Source organism: Daucus carota, chromosome 3 (genome assembly GCF_001625215.2).
Source record: "Daucus carota subsp. sativus chromosome 3, DH1 v3.0, whole genome shotgun sequence".
Lineage (NCBI taxonomy): Eukaryota > Viridiplantae > Streptophyta > Magnoliopsida > Apiales > Apiaceae > Daucus > Daucus carota.
In genome coordinates this window covers 4,022,618-4,048,515 of record NC_030383.2, presented here as the reverse complement: position 1 = coordinate 4,048,515, position 25,898 = coordinate 4,022,618, and the positions used below count along the sequence as shown (strand labels likewise).

Here is a 25,898-nt window from a genome sequence, read left to right as displayed (position 1 = left end):
ATAATCGACCATTTGTCAAAAAAACAATAAAATTATAGCCAACCAATATACGCGATATCATTGAAGCACGGTGTCTTACATGTTCATCAAACTTTACGTAATATTTTGCAGGTTCAATTTAGCCGACGATTATAGCCCAAATTCCATTAGAAAGAAATCTTTAATAAAATTACATATTATTTACTATCAAATTGAAGTTATATATTGATTTTTTACAATCTAAAATATTAATAATATATTATTTTTAAATGATAGACGGTCAACATAATAATAAACATCACTGAAGCATAATATACAAATTCAACAAATTTTACCTAAATATTTTACATGTTCAGTTCAGTCAAACTATTATAACTAAATCACATTGAGGTAGTGATGGTGTACTTAATACTCCCTCTGTTTTGAAATATAAGTCGTTTGCTTTTTTGGCACACAATTTTAAAACCTTTAACCGCATAGTTAAAATTATTATTTTTAATTTTTTTTAATAAAAATTTATGATTAATACTATAATTTAAAAAAAGAAAATTTTAGAAACAACAATTTTAACCCAGCGGTCAAAAAACTTAGAAGCGTGTGCCGAAAAGGTCTAAGTTGTATTTCAAAACGGGGTAAACAGTAATCCAGAGTTATGAGACAAAAGCAACAGATTAACTGAAAACACAAGTCAATCTCGGTCTTGAAGTCTTGAACTTAGTACTTGACCACATGTTTATCGTTTTTAATAGTTTCACACTTGAGTTTCGCAACATTCGTCCTAGTCACTAGTCAACTAGTCCCTATCCACATCGCAGCTTCACTTCCCCTCTCTCTCTCCAACGTATACACAATCTCTCTCTCTCTCTCTCTCTCTCTCTCTCTCTCTCTCTCCCTCCCCAACACATACACAATCTCTCTCTCTCTCCACATAAACAACCACCAGGAAACCAAAAATAACGCTTACTCAGTTACCTACTCTTGTGTAAATTACCCTCAGCTCATTTTTCTCCCACACAACACAAACACACAATATTTCTCAAATAAATTATGGTGGTGAACATGATCAAGTGGCGGCCATGGCCGCCGCTTCTGTCCAAGAAACTGGAGGTGAAACTGGTGGTCAAGAGGTTAGACGGGTGGCGCTCCGCCGGCGATGATCCGGCGAACCCAGATGAGAATAAAGAGAATGAGAAGATGGTTGTTGAGATCAGATGGAAAGGACTTAAAATTGGGCTGACTTCTTTTCGCCGGACGGTCAAGAAAAACGTCACTAAAGAGGGTTCCCTTCAAAACGGTGTCGTACAGTGGGATGAGGAGTTTTTCAGTGTGTGCACTTTGTCTGGTTATAAGGATAATATGTTTCATCCTTGGGACATCTCTTTTACTCTTCTTAATGTGAGCTCTTTTGAATTTTATTCATTAATTTTTTTTTAATATTGCCTGTGTTAGTATATATATGTATGTTATGTAGTTTTATTTGTTTTCGATAACTTGGATTATTTTGAGATCAATGGTTGTTAGGCGGAGAATTGATGTATTTGTTGTTGGGGTACATTAGAAAGGAATGTTTGTTGTGTTATTTTATTAGATATATAATCGACAAAACTTGCGAGGATTTTCTTGGCCAGTGTTTGTGGTTTGTATTTTTGAATTATGTGTTTCATCATCATTTTGATCGATAAACTATTACGGTTTCTTTGTTATGCTAGAAGGATTCAGTTATCTACGCGTTCATTTACTAGTTAGATTGTTAGAGTAGTAGGAACAACTGCATGATTGTTCTCGTGTAATGATAGGCATCACATTGTTTTCTGTATGCTGAAGGGATCCTATTATGACTGATGTGTGATTGTTTTTTTAATATGGGATTGTTGAGTCTCTTCCTATTATGACGGATGCCAGATTCTAGAATGTTTATTGTCTTATTACATCGGACATCGGATTGTCCCCCCTCATTGAGCACGTGATAAGTTTGGTGTTTTGATGTATGGTGGTATGAGGTTGTGTAAGGCTGCACATTGAATCTTGTGTATGTGGTTCTGTGGGAATCTGACCTGAGATACTTTGGCATTGTATCTGATTCTTTGTTGGAATATTCATGAATCGGTAGATTAGGCAATTTGTCCGGTCTCAAGTGTTTACGAATGATTTGCTGATCACCTAATCGTTTATTTGTATTTTTTGCACTTTCTTACGTAACGATAGCCATCTATAATTACAACAATCTTTTATTAGTTGCTTGCTTTAGATATTTTGTCGTCACCTTCATTATGCCATTTTTAATTATGAAGTGTTAGCAATATAGTCATTATATATAATCATATGACTTTTTTCTCTATTATCCATATTAACTACTACCGACTCTTTTTAACTTTAATCCAGGGTCTTAACCTACCAAAGAACAAGGTTCGTACTGTTGGAACAGCATCTTTAAATCTTGCTGAATTTGCATCTAAAGCTGAAGGGAAAGAATTAGAAATAAGTATCCCTTTGACAGTCTCAGGAAATGCAACTGAACCTCGTCCTTCACTCTTTGTAAGCATCTTTTCGAATGCAACTTAATATTTTGTTCTCTTACGGATCTTAATTTTGAGTCTCGTGATTGATTTTCCATTTGATATTCTTTTAGCAATGAGTAATTCTGAATCTTGACAGAAAAGTTATTGTGCAGATTTCACTTGGCATATTTGAACTAAGAGCTGCTCAACAAGAACCAGCTGAGTATGTGCGGGAGCCTATAGTACGAAGTCCTTCTCCACAGCGGTCTCGGGAGACTTTATCAGAAAAAGATGAGGTTTCTGCACTTAAAGCTGGTCTCAGAAAGGTAAGGATCTTTACTGAGTTTGTATCAACGAGAAAAACTAAGAAAGCCTGCCATGAGGAAGATGGAAGTGAAGGCAAAAGCTCTGCCAGGAGTGAGGAGGGTGATTATACATACCCCTTTGATTCAGACTCACTTGAAGAATTTGAGGAAGGAGAATCAGATGAGATGGAGGATTCTATTGTTAGGAATTCGTTTAATTATGGCACATTGGCTTATGTAAATTATGCAGGACAAACTATTAACTCAAGCATCAGGAGCAATTACGAGGATGAGGGATGGGTTTATTACAGCAACCGCAAATCAGATTTGGCTTACTCATACATTAGGGATTTTGTTGCATCTGCCTCTGGGACTGTTGTGCACAACAATTCCAAGCGCAGCATACTTCCTTGGAGGAAGAGAAAGCTTGGTTTTAGATCTCCTAAAGACAAAGGCGAACCACTGCTGAAGAAGGATTATGGTGAAGAAGGGGGAGATGACATTGATTTTGATCGAAGGCAAATCAGTTCTGATGAATCTTTCTCTCTTTGGGTGAGGATTTTATACTTCTTTTTTCCCCTGAAATATCATTTGTGTTAATAACCTTGAATAAATTGAAATGCTTTAGGAGGGTTTTTCTGTTAATTAACATGGCTGCATTGAGGAATCATATTTTGTTTGCCAGGCCTGTTTTGCTTATCTGTATGATGTCATGACATTAGCCTACTAAACTCACATAAGAGTCCGAACCTGAGCACTCACTGAGCCTCGACTTAATTTGGTCCTTTTATCACCTTAGTTTAGAGGATTTACAGCGTAGCCAATTTGTTTTAACATCCGTTTATGGCCTCCAAGTTTTGCAATCTAATCTTATCTAAAGAATATAACCCAAATGGGTCCAGAAACCAATACCAATGTTTATAATTATTAACTTGCAATAATGTTGATCAGATTATGATTTGAAAAGGATTTTATTTGTTTTATAGCGGGATTTGGCATTTTTCTTTCTTTATGCTATAATGTTTAAGCATTAGGAGTCTAATTATTGGAGTTATTATTTGTGCCAGAGCAAGACCGATGAGGACTCAAGTGCTCATGGATCGTCAGTATCAGAGTTTGGTGAAGACAATTTTGTTATTGGTAGTTGGGAACAAAAGGAAATAACCAGCCGTGATGGATACATGAAGCTTCAAACTCAGGTATTTTTTGCTTCCATTGATCAGAGAAGTGAGCGAGCAGCAGGGGAGAGTGCATGTACATCTCTCGTTGCTGTAATAGCTAATTGGTTCCAGAATAACCAGAATCTGATGCCCATCAAGTCGCAGTTTGATACTTTGATCAGAGAAGGTTCGCTAGAGTGGAGGAACCTTTGTGAGAGTGAGTCATACAGGGAAAAATTTCCTGATAAACACTTTGACCTGGAAACTGTCCTCCAAGCCAATAAGATTTCTCTCACTGTAGCTCCTGAAAAGTCCTTCATTGGCTTTTTTCATCCTGATGAAATGGAAGAAGGCAAATTTGATTTCCTACATGGTGCCATGTCCTTTGACAGCATGTGGGATGAGATTAGCCGTGCAGGTTCAGAGTGTTCAGGTGATGGTGAATCGCAAATCTATATTGTTAGTTGGAATGACCATTTCTTCGTCCTCAAGGTTGAACCGGAAGCTTACTACATCATCGACACATTAGGGGAAAGACTCTATGAAGGATGCGAGCACGCTTACATTTTAAAATTTGACAGGAACACGGCTATCCTCAGGCTGCCTGCTGATGCTACACAAACATCAGAAGAAAAGCCTACTGGTGATAAGCAGATAGTTGTTGCAGAAGTAGATAACAATAAGCAAGCTCAACAGGTGAATCTCAAAGAGAATTCTGTAGATGGGGCAGTAGCTGAGCCTGAGGTATCAGTGAAAAGTGAGAAAGAGGCGGTTGTTTGCCAGGGAAAGGAGTCTTGCAAGGAGTACATTAAAAGCTTCTTGGCTGCAATTCCCATTAGGGAACTGCAGACAGATATTAAGAAAGGTTTGATGGCATCAACTCCCCTTCATCACCGCTTACAAATTGAAATTCACTATACGCAGTTACAAGTACCCGAACCCCAAAGGTCAGATACAGAACTAACCACAACCACAACCACAACCACAACCACAACCACAACCACAACCAGTAGTTCACCAGTATGCGAAGTTATAACTAGTTCACCCGTACTTGAAGCAGCATTAGAAGATGTTGCTGTTTATTAACTTACTGTATAGGTGCAAATGTAATTAGACTGAATGTTTGTTATATGAGAATGGGATCAAAACTAGCCCATGTTAGGTTTTTTTGATATTTTTGGTACTCAGGAGTCAGGTCTTTAAAATAATTTCTTATGTTGACTGTTGAGCTGCAGCTTAAAAATCTTTAACTAGTTTTCTGTTCAAGTATTTAGTTTCTTTGCCCTTTCATGTGTTGGAAAGGAATGTCTGTACATCAAGGTTCGCTATCAACTCTTTCTTGTTACGAGTTGGTTGATTTTGTGTTATATCATTATAAGATTTTATTTGATATCATATATATATACACAATTTCGTATCATCTGAACCTTAGATCCGGGAGGATGAGGGAAATGATATTTAGATCAAATATGATATCCAAATACATGTATGTAGGAATTTGTTTAGTATCATTTGAACCTTCGATTCGGACTCGGGGAAGGTGGGAAAATATTTTAGATCAAACATGACAATTGATAAACAATCAATATATTTTATTTAATAATCTTGCTTGTTCAAATAATAGCAATATGGGTCGCGCTCAAGAGAGAACCAGTCCTTAAAATAGAACCATAGAACCACTAAGGTTCTGCTGCGGAACCTTAAATTTTAAATAGATTTTTAGGATCTAAATCTAAATACATGTTTTTTTCATATTTTTTCATCGTTGTGTGTGTTCAAAAATAATTCTATAATCTAATACATAGATATTGACATTTTTTGCATGTGAAGTTCTGCTGCAGAATCCTAACTCATACTTAAGTTCTGCTGCAGAACCCCTGACTTATAAGGTAAGGGTTCTGTGGTTCTCTTTCTAATGGTTCTCTCTGGAACATGACCCATAGAAATATATTTACATCACTTTTTTTTTTTTGCTTTTAAGTTAATCCGGTTCGATTGAAACGTGAAATTGTAGATTTGAGGCTTATATTTTCAAAAACTTGATAGCTATTTGATTTCTTATATAATTTTGATTTAAATTTGATTAAAAAAGCCAAGTATTTTGAATTTGATTTTAATGTTACGCAGTTGGGGTAATTAAACCCGGCCCATTTGAATCTACTTGCGCCAGGCGGTTTCCAACCCTAGGCACAAAAAGGAAACCCCCTATTTCAACAGCCTATAAAACCAAACACCTCCCCCAACCCTTTTTCAAAACCCTCGTAATCTCTCCCCCGTCGCGCTCTCTCTCAATCTCCCTCGATATCTCTCTCCCCCCCAATCTCCATCGATTTCTCTCTCTACCTCTCCCCCTCAATCTCCCTCAATATCTCTCTCTCCCTCTCCAGTCTCCCCCTCTTTCTCTCCCTCCCTCCCTCCCTCCGTCTCTAATATACAAACATCTGAGATCGTCAATTGAACAACATAAGTACTGCTTTCAGACTCTTCTTATCCAGGTTTTTACTGTTTCAATCCTCTTTTCTTTATATATATGTTTATCATCTAGGATTTGCATACGTACTCATCAATTTGTAATTTTTTCTTGTTAATTACAAACCCTAGATTACCCCTCTTTTGTATTACATCGTATTTTCGATTGTTTGGAGTTTAATTTGGGTATTGCTATTTACTTTCGATATTATTTAGGGGATGGCGCCACGTAATTCAGGACGTGCGGCTGAGTTGTCGGGCTTGAGGATGGAGAACAGGAAGAGGAAGTACTCACCCACTGTGTGGGACAGAGATACTAATGTGTGTAAATTGTCTAGTAATACTGGGATTTCTTCACGCAATTTGTTGACTAACACCTTTCTTTCCACAAGTAGTTTTCGTGTTTCTACAGGTTTTCGTGAATCAGGGCCACCGGCTAAGTCTGTTGTGGATGTTGTCTCAGGCGGTTGTGTTGAGGATGGAGTGTTGGGACAGTATGGAGGGCGTAAGAAGTCGGAGCATGAGGGTTGTGCGGAAGTGCACAGCGTTAGGTCTGGTCGATGGGTTGATGATGTGGAGGATGGTGAGATTTCTGATTCCCCTGCTCACAAGGGGATGAAGCATATTACTGCTGAGATGGGGGTAAGTAGGGAGTTAACTAGCCCTCTGTTTGTTGAACATGAAAGAGAAGGTTCTGAAGGCAAGTCATCTGGGTTGTCCGACAAAAGAAGTGATCATAGTACTTTAACTGATGAATGTGACATGGAGATAGATGGGCAACAAAATTATGGTGATAGTACTGAAGGGCATCTGAGTAGTCGTCCTGAAGATGAACGTGGTTTTTGGGAAACACCCGAAACTGGTGCTCCTCTTCAAAGAAGTGCCAACATGCTCCAGGCTTGTAGGAATGTGGATAACTTTGAAAAAATAAGAAAGATAGGGGAAGGCACTTATGGTGTGGTTTACAAAGCCAGAAATAAGATAACTGGGGAAATTGTAGCGCTGAAGAAAGTCAAGATAAATAATGACAGTGAGGAAGGGTTTCCTCTGACGGCTTTAAGAGAAATCAACATTCTTCTTTCTTCTGATCACCCATCAATTATCGATCTCAAAGAAGTAGTTGAAGGTTCCACGTCTGACTGCTGTTTCTTGGTAATGGAATACATGGATCATGACCTCAAAGCAGTGATGGATAGAAAGAAACAGCCATTTTGTCAAAGTGAAGTTAAGTGCCTTATGCTCCAACTGCTTCAGGGAGTAAAGTATCTTCATGACAATTGGGTTCTTCACAGAGATTTGAAGACTTCAAATTTGCTTCTAAATAGTCGTGGTGAGCTGAAGATATGTGACTTGGGGATGGCTCGACAATATGGGAGCCCAGCTAAACCTTACACTCAACTGGTTGTTACTCTTTGGTACAGAGCACCTGAACTATTATTAGGGGCAAAACGATATTCAGCTGCAGTTGACATGTGGTCTGTGGGTTGTATCATGGCTGAGCTTTTGTTAAATCGACCCTTGTTCAATGGGGATACCGAAATCAATCAGATTGACAAGATATTCAGAATGCTAGGCACACCTAATGAGACTAGTTGGCCTGGTTTTTCAGAACTCCCCAAAGCCAAGGTGAGGTTTGTCAAGCAGCCAAATAATTTGTTGCACAAAAAATTTCCAGCTGCATCTTTTACTGGAACGCCACCCCTTTCTAATGCTGGTTTTGACTTGCTGAACAGTATGCTAACGTGTGACCCGGAGAAGAGGATAACAGCTGATGCGGCTCTTAACCATCAGTGGTTTCGTGAATTCCCTCTTCCCATGTCCAAGGACTGTATGCCTACATTTTAAGTCGGACATATGATTGTAAAATATATTTTTTTTTACTTTTGTTTTGTAAGCGGTTGTGTTGAAACTCTTTTAAGATGCGTTTCTGTCCCATTGTATATATTTGTTCCTAATTGGCACATTGAATATTTTTGCTCTTAAGTAGCAGTCTTATTTGATACCATATTCTATTCATGCTGTGTGAAGCTGATATATAACTAGATGTTTCGTTTGCAGTTACTGTAAGAAGTTCAGGTTTTTATCTAAAGTTTTAAATTTTTTTACAGCTTTTTCTAGGGTTGGCAGTGTATCTCGACATGATTCAAAGAAAAAGGCAATTCCAGAATTGACATGGTAAGACTCTATTAATGCCCTCAAATATAATTTGTTTGCTTGGAAATTTGATACTGATGCTACACTTTTTTCTTTATTGTTTATTTTGATGTTTGAAGGGCTAAAATCATAACTAAACATCTTGAACTTTAGCATACGCATTCCAAGAAAGCACTTGTAAGAGCATCTCCAGCTCTACAGAACTCTTAGTTAAAAATCTATGTGGCATGCCGAAAATAAAGTTGTGTATAAGCTATTGGTCAATATCCATTTTAAAGAGAAGATATACTAATTTCTAAAGCCGATTATCTAACCTTCACAATCTAAGAAACTGGGATATACAGCTAATATGTGTATAGAACACAAAAAGGAGTACCAAATCCATTGATAAAGATAACTATTAAATTTCATGAACTGCTGTATACAGAATAGAGAAAGACTGTTGGTGTGCTGCTTTCAGCAACAAAAGAAACCACCTCAAAAATGACTTGCTATCCAATATCCCTTCTTGTTGCCAACGGAACAACCTCAGCCAACGGAGTCGAGAGCGGTGTTGGCAATGGAGATGTTCTACAAACAGGACACGTGGGGTGGGATCGCAACCAAGGGTCAACACACTTGAGATGAAACAAATGTCCACAGTCTGGAAGTAACCTTAGCATGTCACTACTCTTATAGTCCCCCAGACATATGGAGCAACATGTCGCGGTGGAGTCTTTATTATTCACCAGCTTTGCCTCTGAGTAACGCAGCTTTGGATAACTGTTCAGCGTTTCCTTGTCGAGCCCCACCTCCAGCGCAATGTGCTGAGGGTGAGGCGGCTCCACCAGGATCACCCTGTTAGCGCCAGTGTCAGGTGGTGTCGTTTGAACCCGGGAGCAAAAATATGAAGCCAGTGTAATTGTTGTTATGAGTAACAGAATTCCCACCGACAATCCAATGCCATAGCCGAAACCACCTATATTATTCGAGCCAAGAAATCCCCCGGAGCTTGTTGTACTATTCATCTTCTTCCTGAAATGCACTATGCTAAGCAGAGAAGATTGTGACAGACAAAATATGATCCGCCATAACCGTTGAAATGATTATTTGGAGATTCAAACATCTCGAAAGTCAACGTGAGAGAGAAAGGGGGGATTGGAGAAGTAATAATCAAAGGGGAGCTGCATTATTTGTAAACAAGATTCATTTACGTTTGGTATTAAATTTAGTTCCTGGCTGCAGAGGTTTAGATTGTCAACGTTATATATAGGCTTTACTTATACGCTTATTTCATGTGACTCTCCTCTGGATTCATGCAACTCAATGCTTCAATTGCATTTAATATTTATTCTACACTGCACGTTCCATGCACCACAACTTCAATTAATTTTATTAATCGGGAAAAAAACGAATTCTAATTGAAAGAAGTTGAATAATACTAATTCAACTTAGAGACTTTAGATTACTGTCTTCGTATTCTTTCTCCCTGTCCATACACACTAAAATCAAGATCTGAACTGGCCAACAAATAGGTAGCATTGGTGTACTAGAACATGACGATTTGCAAAATAAATAACGAAAACTGAAATTTGACTATCATGATACGAATGGCTTCTTTTTCCAGCGGTATCTCCTTCAGTTCTTCGACAAGCCGTCGATAGGTCGGAACTTTGTCAAATATAAGACGGGTGTGTGAGAAAAACAATGAGATGCATTGTAATCCAGTTGTATTAATATGAGATCTAAAATAACATTAGAACCATAAATAGCTGGCTAGTTGGTAGGTGGAGGGCTAATTTATACTGCAATCATGTTGTTTATTGCTGCCTGTCAAGTTCAGAATTGTATACAATCTGGACAAGAAAGCCGGTCTAGATTATAAGAATTATACTAGTAGCATAAATTCAGTAGGAAAAAGTGTTAAAAGTGAAAACACAAGGATTAGGCAATTTTTTGCTAAATGATACAGTAACACCCCTGTTTATACATCAAAAAGTTAGGGTTAAATTGTCCGGCGTTTTCTCCCAACTGAACATATACTAATATAACATATACTACTAACATAAGTATGTCATGGACCCGGACCTCCCAATGAAATGAAACTGTGACAATCATGCATAATTATATCATATGCATACTTTCTGCTCCTGCTAAAATATTACTAATGCGTTAAATTCCTCATCCATATAGTTTGCTGCTGCTCTGCATAAACTTTTTTTCCTTGGCCTTATTTTCGCGCTAAAGTAAGCTGCCGTAAGTTTATTTTGAAGCAAGAAATCCCTTACAGCTGCTGATGATGTAATATTCCAATTAAAGTAATTGTCAGATTTTTGAGAGACCAATATATATCTTATCCGTGAAAATTAAATTAAGTAGCTATAAGCATTACCTAAGTGTATTACACAAAAATCGAGTGAAGATACTCTCGGATATACTCCTAACTTTGTTTTTTTTTTTTTTACAAAAATTATAAAATCAATAATTTTGTCAAGGTGAACTAGCTAACATATTGACTTATATGTTAAACGGATATGTACAGGTGACTACCACAGCCACTTTGCCAGTATAATGTTCTGCCAGCTAAAATATAAACTGAAAATTACCACAAGTCAAAAATGAGCAAGCTAACTTTAGCCAAAAAATAAAATAAAATGGGAAAAGTAAACAACGGGATCTGTAATGTTTGAAACTGCACAGGTTGTATTCCCTCTTTAAAAAAAGGAAAAGAAAATTTAATATATATGATTGAGAAGTTATTGCTCAATACGGAGATTGCTGTTTAGGTACAAGGCATTATTCAACTAGCCGATCTACAGTAACAAAATCGAATCGCAAAAAATTCATGGCATCAGCCAATCAAAGACTTGGACATTCCATCTCTAAGGTGGACAAATATATATGAAAAATCACTTATTTGATTCAATAAATTCTCGGTACTCTCTCTTCATTTTGACCCCCGACACAGTCCTGTATGCCAAAGAATAAATGTTAATGCATATTTGAACAATGAAACTGTGGTGAGTTGTTTCGCTAGATGTGATGTTACTCAGGATTGCACTATTATTTACAATGTATACAGATTTAGAACACTAATTATATGCAATGATTTGCAGACCATGCATTGAAAATATATTTATTCTATATATTTCATGAAACTATAAATGATATTGTGATGAGTATAGTTCCTTAGTGGGCTCCTAAATCATCCCTTCATTTTCAATGTTCCTAATTACTAATTAGGTAGCAACTTGATTTAAGAGTTAGCTGGAATTGTACTTAGTTCATAGTTATTAGTATCAAGGATTTGATGAGTTAAAAGTCAAGTGACTATTGTTATGTTTTTACAAGTTAGTTGATAACCACAAGTTTATAGTTCCGGTTAGCAGGTTTAATTGTTTTATCATGTTAAAGTAAGGGCTTACATTCCTTATATATGGCTTGGTAAATGTCACCATGTTTTATAAGCTATATGGTTTTTGGGAATGACAAATAACAAATAATGTCTTTTCCTAGAAGAACAGCTTCAAATAAAAGCTACCAACCTGATCATTTCCTTATTCTTGAAAAATTGCACGCATGGCGTGCCCATAATACCAGCTGCTTCAGCAACTTCTTGATCTTCTTCAATATCAATCTCAACAAAATGCACGTTTTCATCATACTCGTCTATCACCTGAAGATGGAGCATTCACAAGAGGCTCATAGAATATTAGTGACAACATCAAAAGCACGGGCTTATTCTAAATATTTCTGTGGATAACAAATAACTATAAATGTTTACTATTTTTGTATAAAGAACTTTGTGAAACAAGCATTAAACAAATAAAGAAAATCTTAGTTTAAAACTCATGCACTGCACCTGCACTTTTTAATTATTTTATTTATTTTGATTTGTGTTTACTAATATTTGAATCCATTTATTTCTTATTGATAATTATATCTATGCAATTATAAATTTAGAGTAAAGTTTCATTCTCTCTGAATGACAAATAAATGTTTTGTTATTTTTTGTCTTGACCCTATACTCTTGATAACATATAGATATAATCTTATCATTAGTATTTCCCACAGAACCCAACCCTTAACTTTTCACTAAAAGAACAAGTTATAATTGACAGTCAATGTTGAAAGATCCTAATTTTCCCGTGACGTACACCACATTTATAACAGGTAACTAAGATTCGTTATGTACATAACCATATGGCCTTTCATATAATGGTATCTCGATATCTTCTATAAAAAATTTTCCTTTTACGCAAGGAAAAATTTCATAAAATGCCATGCAGGTAAGAGAAACACGGATAGATGATCTAAAAAATTAACATATAGTGAGATCAGGAAACAATACTGCATCCCTTCCAGTTCTATACCAAGTAAATGGTCACCTCTTAATAAACCGATAACAGAAAGCTTCCTAAGAGTTGCTTGGTTAAAAGTATAATAGCATCAAATTAAGTTAGTGCAAACATTCTTTAACACAGACATAACATCTGCCGAAGTCTCGAAATTATTCTCCCTGACTAGTCACTCTGATATGTGGTTCAAGTCGGATAGTCAGATGTCTAGATGGTTCTTATTCCGAACACCTATGTATGGCCCGTAAAACATTGCCGACCCTCAAAGCATATCAGGAAAAAAATGAAATCCACATAAGACAACCCAAATCTTAAGAGCGAGCATCACACACATAACTCATTAGCCACAAAATTCTCGTCCTTGAGTCATCAAACTTTGATCTGGCTTGATACTGTAATGTGATATATGTTTGAAATACAAGAATAAAGTTGTACCTTGCTAAGAATTGGCTTCAAGGTCCTACAGGGACCACATGTCGGTGATGTGTATAGAACACAGATAAGCCTTGGACTTTCATGGTACAGTTTTCTTAGAGCATACTGTGGGCAAGAAATAATGATGATTAAAGACAAGGATTAAATAATAATAGTAAAAGATTTATTTATTTATTTATAAGCATGATGACTGATGAAGTGATGAGCCTTAAAACATAACATCTTTACAATTGATTGAAAGTAACTGGCGAGGTTGAACCCATACCTGACCCCTGTGCTTTGTAATTGAGATGTCAAAACCCTCTTGTACATCTCTAGTCGTGAGTTCCTTCTTAACCTCCTCAGTTTTTGGCTGTTAGACCAAAAACATAAATAAAATTGATGAGTCGAAAGTTCTGTAGTCCAGGAGGACTTTTGTCTTGTACCATCTGCGGGACATCATTTAATGAACAAAATATACAACTACCCCGGACAAACAATTACCTACTTACCAATTTCAACTTCCCATTTTTAGCTAATACCAAGACATGATTTAATCGGTACTAAAATTTGTGTCACATAAAATCTAAAAGGGGGCTCTAAGCCAAATTCTTTTCTCAGTATAAAAATGACATTCTATCGTTAGAAGAGATCTCTCATATTATACCATATGCTAGACATCATATGATGACCTTATGATTATCAAGGAACAGGGTGTGCTACTTCAGAGATTTTCTCCAAACATGTGACTTCTTACTGAGGAAATTATGAATTAGGAGTTCCGGATGTCATTTACCTGGTGGAATTCAACAAGGAGGTTATTGCTTGCAAGATATCTCTCCACTGATAAAGCAGCAATACATCCTGAACCTGCTGCGGTAACGGCTTGCCTCCATTCATAATCCTATGAAATAGAAATGCACAACAAAATTATATACAGACTTTAGTAACGACTTGTGTACTTAAAGTCTTAAACATATTTAATAACTTTCAAACTACAATAAAATTGGCAACAAGATGCAAGCGATTTTATTTTACAACAAATACCTCTGTCACCCTAACCCTTCACTTTTTTTTTGTCATACCCCTGTCAGATATGACATGCCATGGGTATTTATGTGACATCAGAGTCCGGCTTTCATTTGACAACTGGTTCTCAGTATAATTTTTTGGTGCTTCAGATCATAATGCCATACATGCCTATGAGATAATGTCTATTGCACAAGGCAAAGGCAGAAAGTTTAGCATATATACCTGTACATCTCCAGCTGCAAATACACCATCAACAGAAGTTTTTGCAGTACCCTCCTCAACTGATACATAGCCTGATATGTCGAGATCAACTTGTCCTTCTAACAACTGGCTATTTGGTGAATGTCCTATCCCGTAAAACAAGCCTTTCGCCTCCAGCACAGATTCCTCACCCGTATCTGGTTTTCTAACTAATATACCAGACATCTGTCCTTTTGTATTGCTAACAACATCCACAGTCTCCGTATTGAAGTGCACCGTGACATTCGGATTGTTGAAAACTCTGAAACATTCGCCAGAATCAACCTGTTAAACAAACATTCAGGAAGTTGAAACTTACATAATTTCTGATTAGTAACTTAGTCGATCTACAAACGACGAATAGATTTTATCATCTTATAATTACTACAAGTGGATAAGAAGGGGACTCGTGTTTTAAACAGACAAAAATATATGAAAGCTCAACAGTCAGCAATACACAGTGCGGTGCAACGTTTGATATGACAAACGTAAAAAAGCAGAAAACCAATTCAGTTTAGCCCACCTATCTTGCATAGCTCTGGATGCCCTTAACTGGTCCTTGCGTACAAGCAAATGTACATGACGAGCATATTTAGTCAAGTACAGTGCTTCCTCTGTGGCTGTATCACCCCCTCCCACCACAGCAAGAACTTGTCCCTTAAATAGTGGTGATGCGCCATCACATATAGCACAGGCACTAATTCCTCGACTCCAGAATTCTTCTTCCCGAGGTAAGTTTAGCCTCCTTGCCGTGGCTCCAGTGGCAAATATAATGCTATGGCACTTCACCTTTGGATAAAATTGAAAAGGAATGGAGCGACAGAGAAAGAGGTTAGCATAGGCCAGCAAGATACGTTGCAGCTTACTATTCTACAATGGCAACTTTTGTTCGATTGAATTTTTAAGAATTTAAATAACCTACTTGGAAACGAACAGATAAACATTTGTACAAAAAGCTACACAACCATAGGTTTAATAGGTCACTCGTCTACTTTTTCGAGAAAGGGGAGGAGAAGATTTCATTAGTCTGCACAAATGTACATATCTTTGAAGAACTAGTCACACAACAATTACAGCATAAGTAGTCCCACTATCAAAAGTAAGGATGTCAAAGCCATCAAATCAATGGTTTCTACCAGAAATCACTAAAACCAATTAGGTATAGTACACATAGTATCTGAGAATTTCTGAATTTGACAGACTGTATCACCTATGTTTCTAAATGGTAAAAATTTGTGTTTTAACTAAGAGAAAAGACCGGATAGGAGCTCAGAAGACGATCCAGATCAAATTTCTATCCAAAAAGATGCCCAGATTTAACACGTCTATAAAATAGGACAAACTGTTAATCAAAATTTTATGTTTTCTATCAAAAAATGGTCTCCAGATCCACATTTTCAAGTGGAACTCAGTTTTGCACCTCACTTTGCCTGTCTATTCTTCAAATCATGCAAAATAATCTGACATTAGTTTTGATGCAATGTGAGTTATTTAAAATTAGTTACAAACACAGTCAATAGCAATTGCATTTGAAGATATGGTTATGACTTATGATGCTTAGTTTTTTGGATATATTTAACAAATTTAATTCAACAATATTTAGAGTTTTAGAAACACGGTAAACATAGTTTATATACTACACTAAAAATTTATATATATAAGCTTAAAGATACCAAAACAGATAATTTTGAGGCAGAAAAAAGATTTTTACCTTGCGATCACTACTTTGTACTGTAAAGGGACTGGTCTTCACATCAAGGAATTCAACATCTTCTTGATATAACTCTGCACCCCAGCGTTCAGCTTGATTCCGCATCCTGATTATTGGATTAATTTAAGTTCCCTTAGATAGTACTTCAAAACATTACAGCCATTCCCAAAAGTATGGTGATCCTCTCTCAAGGAAAAGAAAGAAGATAAGTCAAAAATATTCAATTACCGATCCATCAAGTCTGGGCCAGTTATTCCCTCTGGAAAACCTGGAAAGTTCTCTACTTCTGTAGTGGTCATCAATTGACCCCCGGGGACACCTCCTATTTGATATCCTTCAAACACTACAGGCTTCAAATTGGCTCGACCTGCATAAATAGCAGCAGTATATCCAGCAGGGCCTGAACCTATGATAACCACATTCTCGATACCTTCAGCTGCACGATGGCAAAAACAATCTTCTTACACAAGGATACACAAACTTTCAACAGAACAAAAAATATATGATCACAAAAAAAGAAGGAACAGAAATAAAAGGAAAAACACTCGTACAAGTAAAAACCATTTATAAAGCTTGCTTTAATATGTAGCACTTCACAGAATAAAACTTGTAAGAAATTGCAAATGGATAGAGAATTATCTAATGCATCCGAATATCTTAATTGAAAATGTAATGCTTTAAAAAGTGGCGTGAAAAGGGTTTTCATGCATCTAGAAACTAGAAGAAACTATGAATACTTTAGCAACACCTTAAGCTAATCTATTGATATTTACTGATACAAGGAAACACATAAATGTAAAGATTTATTGAACTTCTTGAACGACAATATTCTCCTCCAGAATTATTTACTACACTTGTGGGCCCATTTTAGGCAGCTTTGCACGTTAATCAAGTATGTCAGCCCTAGTCACTCTAGCGCGCCTATAAAATTTCAAAAAAAGCAGCCATCAAAGTCCAGCTGCACGCGGGAATCTTAGCATTGAACACCACACAAAGTTCCCAAATTATCAAACCTCCCTCGGTGCTTTAAAATATACAACATCACTTCATCTCACCCGCTGTTCCCATCAGTAGCATAAACCTAAATATACTACATCACTTCATTCACCCGCTGTTCCCATCAGTAGCATAAACCTATAACTATCCGTATATCAACAGCTTTAATCCAAATCCACCAAACTAGTACATTGTGCAGCCCTTATACAGAAGTTCAACGCTAACCTAACCCGAACAACAAACTAGGCATGAATAACAAAACTCGAAAATCGACAAGGATAAACTCAAACTCACAGCAGCCATAACATAATTCTTCAATCTTCAACACACACACACAATTCAATACATCACAAACTCAATTATCTAACCAAACCACATTGAATATCACATATATTGATATAAATACACACAAATTATATTAATTAATTAATATTCCAATAAAATAATTGCCACAAAATTTACTAATTTATCGAGATTATGAAATAATCGAAACCTGGAGCAAGAGTCTGATCTTGAGGCACAGATGAAGCGGAGGCCGTGACAGCGGAATTAACGCGGTGGCGAAAAAATCGGGGCGAGACAACCGAGTTGAGGCGAGTGTGACTGAGTTGGCCTAACAGAAATGAACTGGGAAGAGTACGATGAAGAGAAGGAATGTAAGAAGGCGAAGCACATGTCGGACGGCGGTGAGAAAGGGGGATTCCGACAGGGTGTGCTGCAGCAGCTATCTTCGCCATTTGTTTCGGACCATACAATATAGGGACTCGACTATGGCTCTATGCTGCTATAGTGATTTTTTATATTTTGGTCAACGTGTTTTCGTTTGGCTTGCAAAAATATATTCTTTTGTGTATCGAAATTATATAGTAATAAATCCCCTGGTTGTTTACGTTGGATATGGGGCTCGGCACGCATTCTAATATTTTCATAAAATGTAATTTGTTAATTTATTTTGAACATTTTTTCCTTTTAAATAAAAATTGATGTATAGATTTTTATACCAAAAAGAATACAATATAAGTTATAATACTATGTTTTATATGCGCTTTAAAATGCGTGTCGAGCAGTATAAAAAAAAGGTAAGGAAATGAGAGGGATAGAGGCAGTATCGATTAATTAATCATATTTTTAATTTTTCAGAGATTTAGTTTTACTAATATGTTTATATATGTTATAATGAGAAATAAAAATAGTATAAATTTGTATCATATATTCTATAAATATTTTCTTTAATATAAATATACCTTATTTTAGACTGAATTTTTGTCCGCCCTTCCATGAAGTTGAATTTTTGGGCTCCGAGTCCACCGGAACGCTTGGAAAGCTGGCTGATGCAGTATAGTTTAGGCCCATTGCCCTGTTGAGGGTTGATGCCTAGATGGCCCTTTTTTACATGTTTAGTGGACCTAACTCCTGAAGCATACTGATATTTAAGATGTTGGATTCAATTCAATTTTAAAGAAAAAAAGATTTTGTTTATGAAATCTGAAAATATTCAATTTGAATCTCAGAATATGTATCAAAATCTTGGAGATTCAATTCTAATTTTTAAATATGCTATAAAATCTAATAATATTCGATATGGATTTTAAATTATGCTTAAAGGTCTGAAGTATTCAACTAGGATTGTTTAAAATACACTAAAATCTGATAATATTCAAATTCCGATGAATGGAATAAAATATTCCGTTAAATGTCAATTTAACCTCACTTGTTGAAATTTCATCGTCTTCGGATGCGACAAGGCAATTCAATACTTTTTACTTTATAGTAATTACTCAATCATTTTTTTTAAATCGACTTCGAGTTCAGCCAATGCATGTTCATTTTGCATTTCAAAATACCTCCAAAGGTGCGTATGTGGTGTACGAAGAATATGAAATAGTGATATGAAAAAAAATGCTAAAAGTACATGTTTTTGAGCTAAGTTATAAGAATACTTGTTTTTTCCCTTCAAAAAAAAAAAAGAATACTTGTTTTTAGTATTGTTGTCAAATATATTTGACACGATTCGAATTTAAGATATAAAAATAAGTTTTGAGAACGGAGATTCCGTTAATACTATTTTGAATACTAGATATTACTCTATATTAGGCCTCATATCCAATTGAGGACGGTCCAATTTATTTTTTTAAATAACTTTTTGAAAAAATAAGTCTCACAAAAAAAATTATTGACTTAAACACATGAGAAACGAGTATCCATTTTAAGAAAATAATATATTTGTTTTTTATTTTTGACGTAGAAACCGTCCAAAAGGCACAATCACAAATTTCTCCTACTTTTCGAAATCGAACCTGTCAATACAAGTCCTCTCTTAGCCAACCTTGCATGCGAAAATAATACTATATTTTAAGATACACGTAAAAAGAAATATATAGGTTTCCGGTGGGCATCACCAAATTTTGAAGAGGTATCTGTGTAACTTAAACCAATAAAGTAGCAATATTGTTGGCTTTTACCATGGACTAATGAGAAAAAAATCTGAGTGTGCTGCAAAATGAACATGCATGGGCTGAACCAGAAATTAAAATTAATGGGGTCAGAATCTAAAAAATTTGATAATTTTGAATATAATATAAAAAATTTAATTTATTTTAGTGAGGTCAAACAAATTCTTCGATAAACTTAAAAGATAGTATATAAATTTTATTTTAACGAGATCAAAATATATTAACTTTATACATGTATTTTAACGAAAATATGATTAATATAATAAACTTTATGTATAATTATTATAAATTGAATGGGTGAATTGACACAACTAGCTGTAAACTGGCTCAGCCTTTGCAAACATGGACTGAGCTCGGGGAAACTTACAACTTGATTCTTTACCATTTGCGCAGAGAAGAGAAGTCCTGAGGGCGGCTGCAAATGAGGTCAAGAAAATGTATCTGCCTAGCTATATATATAACCAATAACCATCCATCTTGAATCAGAATCTTCCACAAATGAATTCCTCATTTTACTCATTTTACTGCTGTCTTAAGTTCATGCATGCCCAACTGTTGTCTTGGTGCCTATTATATTTTTCAGATTTTTTATTTAATATTTATATAATATGTTGATATACTACATGTTAACAAATGCCTGCAGATTTAAATTTCGCCAATTTCCTCATAATAATCTATTATAATTTAAATTTTATTCCAAATTAATTATTTTCCATGTCTAGAACAAGAACAATCTCTTATTAATTACATACACTCTCTTTCGATATATACTCCAAATCCGGAAGATACCTAAAACAATCTAATCCATATAAAAATAAATGAATACACGGACTGACGGACATCTTAAAAAAAGATATACGACACATTTAAAAATTCAAAACGCCTCTTAAACCCAACCTCAAATAATTAAAAATCCAAAATTTTATATTTTCATATCACGATTATTCTAGCAACCTCCGAATTTGTCATCATCCTATTTTTCCAACAACAGTCGCTTTTAACTAATTATACACTAAGTAGTGTTAATTATGACAACAAGAAAAGTAATTAGGAAGCTTAATTAACGTTCATAGCAGTGGGGTCACAAAACAACAAAGAGAAGATCCATGAAAAGAATTAAAGTCCGACAGAGAATAAACTGTCCTCTATTTCATTCAGTGAGACACTCGTGTAGACAAGCAAGGTGATTAAGTTTCTTCGAAGTTGATAGTCGGACTTCACTCAACCGTTGGATCAGTCCTTTTTCATATGATTACAAATAAAAAATCTCGATAAATAATAAATGGTAGATTAGTATGGGACAACAATTAAATATATTTATTATTTAAATATAAGATAATAGAATGATGGGTTACATTATTTTATTTAGAAATTTCGGCGTGCATGGTTTGTAGAGGATCCATTCTAATTCTATTCAATTATTTATTTTGAACGCACACCCTTTTCAAACTTCTTTCATACGTGATAGCTGTAAGATTTGCTATAAATTTTATATTACAAAAAATTTTATTTTACTATTAATTGGCATAATTACTTTATTTGTATGGACACAGTGATTTTAATTTGGGACATGAAAAACAGAAAATGAGGAGGAAGTGCGATTTCTTATACTAAAAGCAAGTCCACCTAGACAATGCACTACAAAACATCAGCTTTCGAGTAGAACTTTCTATGTAAATATTGACTCGTCAAACCCATGTTCTCTATACAATTTTATTATTATATTTAAATATTTATGTTTTTATCATGACTCTTTCTAGATACATTTTGTTTACACGTGTGAGACTAATTCGAAAAATGTAAAATAATGTTAGCACGATCGAATTATACTTGCGTATAAAGTATTCTAAACAAAAGTCCTCGTTTCGTGGCAGCTGAGCACTATATATATAAAGAAGCTAGCTAGGGGGTGAACATATAACATACGTTTTAATCTTCTCTATTCGAAGAAAGAAAATTTACGATAATTCCCCTTGCATTTCTCATGAACTGTGGTGTCGTCTTGGGTTTTTATTGCTGGGGTTGGAAACATATAACCGCCCTTCTCATCTTCTCCCTCTAGTTCTCGATAATTTACATACTCAGTATATTCCGCTTAATAGACGTAGGTAATTAGATTTTGGTGATGATGGAGGAATACATGGTGACGAGGAAGTCATCGCCGCCACCTTTTTTGGTGAAGACGTACATGCTGGTGGAAGATGCGGCGACGGATGCGGTGGTGTCGTGGAACTCCAACGGAACGGGGTTTGTGGTGTGGCAGCCGGCGGAGTTCGCGAGAGATCTGCTGCCGACGCTCTTCAAGCACAGCAATTTCTCCAGCTTTGTTAGGCAGCTCAACACTTATGTATGTCCATTTCAACTTTTTTATTTGCTTTGCTAATTGGTTAATATGAAAACTTCATCTAGGTTAATTAGCTTAATTAAAGAAGGTTAGGAAAAATTGTTATAGGTCACTGATATATAGCCCTGGCAATGGAAGTTAGATTTTTGGAGTAAAAAGTATTTTTTTTTTCAAATTCTACTTATTTCTTAAATATTTTAATAACTTATAATTATTAATTTAGTTCTCACTTATACTCCATTTTAACTCTTTATTTTAAATGAGAAGTCATTTTTTTCTGTTCTGACAGCCCCATAAATTGCGGTATAATTTCATGATTATGTCTTCAAAGTTTGTATTTAATCACAAAACTAATTATATAGGGAGTGAAAGCTCGTGACCTAATAGAAAACTATACGACTCATTTCCTTTCATGTTAAGGAGCTGTTTAATTAATTAGTACTATATTAGACATTTTATAATTTCTGTTTTAACTATATAACATTTTTTTTCTGATTATTTCTTTTCTGAAACTGTTTTGGAACAGAATTAAATATCATATTACTTGTTAAAAATTGTTTTCCTAATTTAAAATTGCATAAAATTAATAATTTCTGTCAAACAGATGATAAATGATGATATTATTCTTTGTCTAGAAAAGTTATAATGCACAGAACATTTATTAATAATATATTATAGAAAAGTGTAATTGAAACAGATATCATGTTACCTTTTGAAAATTGTTTTCCTAATTTAAAAATATATAACATTAATTGTAACTTGTAAAATTAATAATTATTTCCGTCAAGCAGATGATAAACGATGAATTTATTCTTTGTCTAGCAAAGTTATGCACAGCACATTTATTTCTCTCGATTTCTTTAAGATCGTTTGACTATGGTTACGGTAATGATAACTTTTTTCAGTGGAATATTTTACATATATTTTCACAACCAAGCGGAAAGTAAATGAAATTTTGTTTATTGGTGCACTTTCTCACTTTAACATTGAAATATATAAAGAGTTGGTGCTTTTTTCTTTTTCTTCCTGTTTGCGTCGCACGTCATGCATGAGATCACGAGTTGGAGTCTGAAAGCTAGCCATCTGGTTTTAGTTCTTTGGACAAGTAATTATTCTAGCATTACTGACTAATTTAGTAACCGCATTATAATTAGTTTAAAAATAATCTCCTCCTAACCACCCTTTGACAAGAGATTTTTTAACCCAACGATAGCGTTACGTGGATAGTTGGAATTTATGAAATTTCTTTACTTAACAAAATGCTAATAATTAAAATCTGTAAACATAAAGGTGATAACAAGATATCGATAGTTCGAATTTATGAAATTTGTGAATTGATGCCTGAATTATAAGAGAGTATAAATTCATATATCACTGGACTATCCAACCGTGCTCAAATTATCTGGCGATGTATTAATAGCTTCTTCATGTCTTGCAGGGATTTCGAAAAGTTGCTACAAGCCGGTGGGAGTTTTGCAACGACATGTTCGGCAAGGGCAAAAAAGACCTCCTCTCCAAAATCCGTCGCAGAAAATCATGGACACACAAGCCACAGCCCCTCACTCAAACCCTAAAAGAACAATCTGATCAAGACCAAGACCACGAAAGGTCGAAAACAACTTCTTCCACGTCTTCGTCGTCTGGATACACAAGTCTTGTGGATGAAAATGAGAGACTGAAGAAGGAGAACGGGGCTTTGAGTTCCGAAATTTCGACGATGAAAAACAAGTGCAAGGAGTTGCTTGACATGGTAGCTCTCTACTCCCAAAAGGAGAGAGTAGATGAAGCTAAAGATGAGGGGCCGAAGCTGTTTGGAGTGAAGCTTCAAGGTGAAATTAGGAAGAGGAAGAGAGATCAAGAGAGCATTGGTGATAGTAATGCTCCACCTTTTTTTATGTCTCAGTTATGCAAGTTAAAGTTAGCTAGCTAAATAAATAATTCATAATTGCATACATTAGGAGCTTATAAATTATGTAATAATGTAATAGAACTGCAAGTCCTGTGTATATCTGAAAGCCATTTCAAAAAAGATCTGGTTTATAATGTATATATACACATGCGGCCATCAATAGGTGAATAATACATTGCACTCATATCAATATATCATGCAGGGATGCTTTTGTGAAGTAAAAATATACAAATACGATATTTTGTCAGATTAGATTGGCTATAACGCTCGGTTAAATTAAAATCGAAAGATAGTGTATGTAAAATTTGTAAAATCTTGATATATTATATTTTGACGGTATTAATTATATTCATTGGCTATATTCGAAATATAACATGTTGTTATTATTTCACGTTGTTATAAATAGAATATAGGGGTTATGTTCAAAAGAGAACCATTAGAGAGAGAACCCTTATCATATTAGGAAGGGTTCTGCAGCAGAACTTAAGTATTAGTTAGGGTTCTGCGGCAGAACTTCATATGCAAAAAAAATGTCAAAATCTATGTATTAATTTTAAAATTATTTTTGAACACACACAACGATGAAAAAACATGAAAAAAACATGTATTTAGATTTAGATCCTAAAAATCTATTTAAAATTTAGGGTTCTGCAGCAAAACCTTAGTGGTTCCATGGTTCTATTTTAAGGACGGATTCTCTCTTGAGCGCGACCCTATAGAATATATTGTGTTTTTTGAATTGAGAATATATTAATTGTTTTAATATAATAATTGATAATGTGGCATGAGCTATAAACCAGTTGTGGTTTGACAAATATAATTATTCATAGAAATTAGGCTAAAATAATATATTATAGAAAAGTGTGATTGGAGCGTGATATTTTATGAGATTATTTATACTATTTATTTTTGATATACTAATTTCAGTTGAGTAATCTTTGGTGTTAGAGTTGCAATAACAATTTGATAGCTTCTCTTGCTCTTTGCTGTGGACTTTGGAATGGTGCGGGTTTGGTGGAGTGACAAAAGTAACAACTCAGGAAAAATTATCTTTCTTAATTCAACAAGTTTTTTTATTTGCAGACTTGTAAGCGCAGGTTTTACTAGGGGAGAGCGTGGGTCGGTTCGGTCCGGTTTTTGGATAAAATCGGAACCGCAATCATATATCTTCGGTTTTTAAAATTGAAAACCGCAACCGCCGGTTCGGATTCGGTTTCGGTTTCGGTTTAAAAAACCTCGGTTCGGTTTCGGTTATAAAACCGACAAATATATAAATGAAAAAATAAATACAAAATAGGCTGATAATTGCAATACAAAAATAAATAATTTTACTTCGTAATTCAACACATATAACAGGAGGAATGCATTAGTAAAAGCAACAGTGTGCCGCCTAATATACGCAGCCCTTCTAGATTTGTATAATAATATTTTTGTAAAAGTGAACTGCATTTTTTACCATTGGAAAGAAAGAAATGCAACTTGTAGACCCATAAAGTTCTGGAAGAACATATTCAGTGGCCGTTTGGTTAAGGGTATTCTGGAAAGGAAAACGTAATCAGTCTGATTGATTCCTTTGTACATGTTTGTTTTGTAAAAATCATCATTTTTTTCTCCTTTTTTAGTAGTGGCTTTACCTAATATTGCTCATAACTCATTCCCCACTCCCAACTAGGTATTTGGATTCCCTTTCCTCACCTTTTTTTCTATTTTGAGTTATAATTCATATTTTAAATAATTAGAATAAAAGGTTATCATAAAAAGTATTTTTAAGAATTAAAAATAATTTTTAATTTAATTTTTTTTAATTAAATATAATTGTGACATAATTCACATGTTAATTTATTTTAAAAAATTAATAGTATGGTTAAATGAATATATTAATTTATTAGAATGTAAA

The 25,898-nt window shown here is 35.0% G+C and overlaps 5 protein-coding genes across 6 annotated transcripts; 3 read left to right on the top strand and 2 right to left on the bottom strand.

The window, feature by feature from the left end:
• Window positions 1-817: 817 nt before the first annotated feature.
• On the top strand, window positions 818-5,195 carry LOC108210655 (uncharacterized). Its single transcript, XM_017382035.2, has 4 exons — window positions 818-1,374; window positions 2,362-2,514; window positions 2,651-3,334; window positions 3,850-5,195. Exons 1-4 carry the CDS (start codon window positions 1,027-1,029, stop codon window positions 5,026-5,028), a joined length of 2,364 nt encoding a protein of 787 aa, XP_017237524.1. The 5' UTR covers window positions 818-1,026; the 3' UTR covers window positions 5,029-5,195.
• A 973-nt stretch (window positions 5,196-6,168) lies between these two features.
• On the top strand, window positions 6,169-8,427 carry LOC108214819 (cyclin-dependent kinase G-2). Of its 2 annotated transcripts, XM_064090787.1 has the most exons (3): window positions 6,169-6,437; window positions 6,628-8,037; window positions 8,145-8,427. In XM_064090787.1, the coding sequence occupies exons 2-3, from the start codon at window positions 6,631-6,633 to the stop codon at window positions 8,157-8,159; spliced, it is 1,422 nt and encodes a 473-aa protein (XP_063946857.1). In that variant the 5' UTR covers window positions 6,169-6,437; window positions 6,628-6,630; the 3' UTR covers window positions 8,160-8,427. The 2 variants fall into 2 exon arrangements, with proteins under 2 accessions (XP_063946857.1, XP_017242517.1); XM_017387028.2 differs by having other exon boundaries at window positions 6,628-8,427.
• Window positions 8,428-8,949: 522 nt separating this feature from the next.
• LOC108214820 (RING-H2 finger protein ATL70) lies at window positions 8,950-9,899 on the bottom strand. The gene has a single exon (XM_017387029.2). It carries the CDS (start codon window positions 9,570-9,572, stop codon window positions 9,057-9,059), a length of 516 nt encoding a protein of 171 aa, XP_017242518.1. The 5' UTR covers window positions 9,573-9,899; the 3' UTR covers window positions 8,950-9,056.
• Window positions 9,900-11,245: 1,346 nt separating this feature from the next.
• LOC108215402 (thioredoxin reductase NTRC) lies at window positions 11,246-18,125 on the bottom strand. The gene is made up of 10 exons (XM_017387903.2): window positions 17,789-18,125; window positions 16,528-16,735; window positions 16,300-16,405; window positions 15,112-15,377; window positions 14,571-14,850; window positions 14,113-14,220; window positions 13,603-13,689; window positions 13,338-13,442; window positions 12,090-12,220; window positions 11,246-11,514 (listed from the first exon to the last, which is right to left on the bottom strand). The coding sequence occupies exons 1-10, from the start codon at window positions 18,030-18,032 to the stop codon at window positions 11,454-11,456; spliced, it is 1,596 nt and encodes a 531-aa protein (XP_017243392.1). The 5' UTR covers window positions 18,033-18,125; the 3' UTR covers window positions 11,246-11,453.
• A 3,538-nt stretch (window positions 18,126-21,663) lies between these two features.
• LOC108211918 (heat stress transcription factor B-3) lies at window positions 21,664-24,198 on the top strand. Its single transcript, XM_017383637.2, has 2 exons — window positions 21,664-22,095; window positions 23,531-24,198. Exons 1-2 carry the CDS (start codon window positions 21,874-21,876, stop codon window positions 24,020-24,022), a joined length of 714 nt encoding a protein of 237 aa, XP_017239126.1. The 5' UTR covers window positions 21,664-21,873; the 3' UTR covers window positions 24,023-24,198.
• Window positions 24,199-25,898: the final 1,700 nt, after the last annotated feature.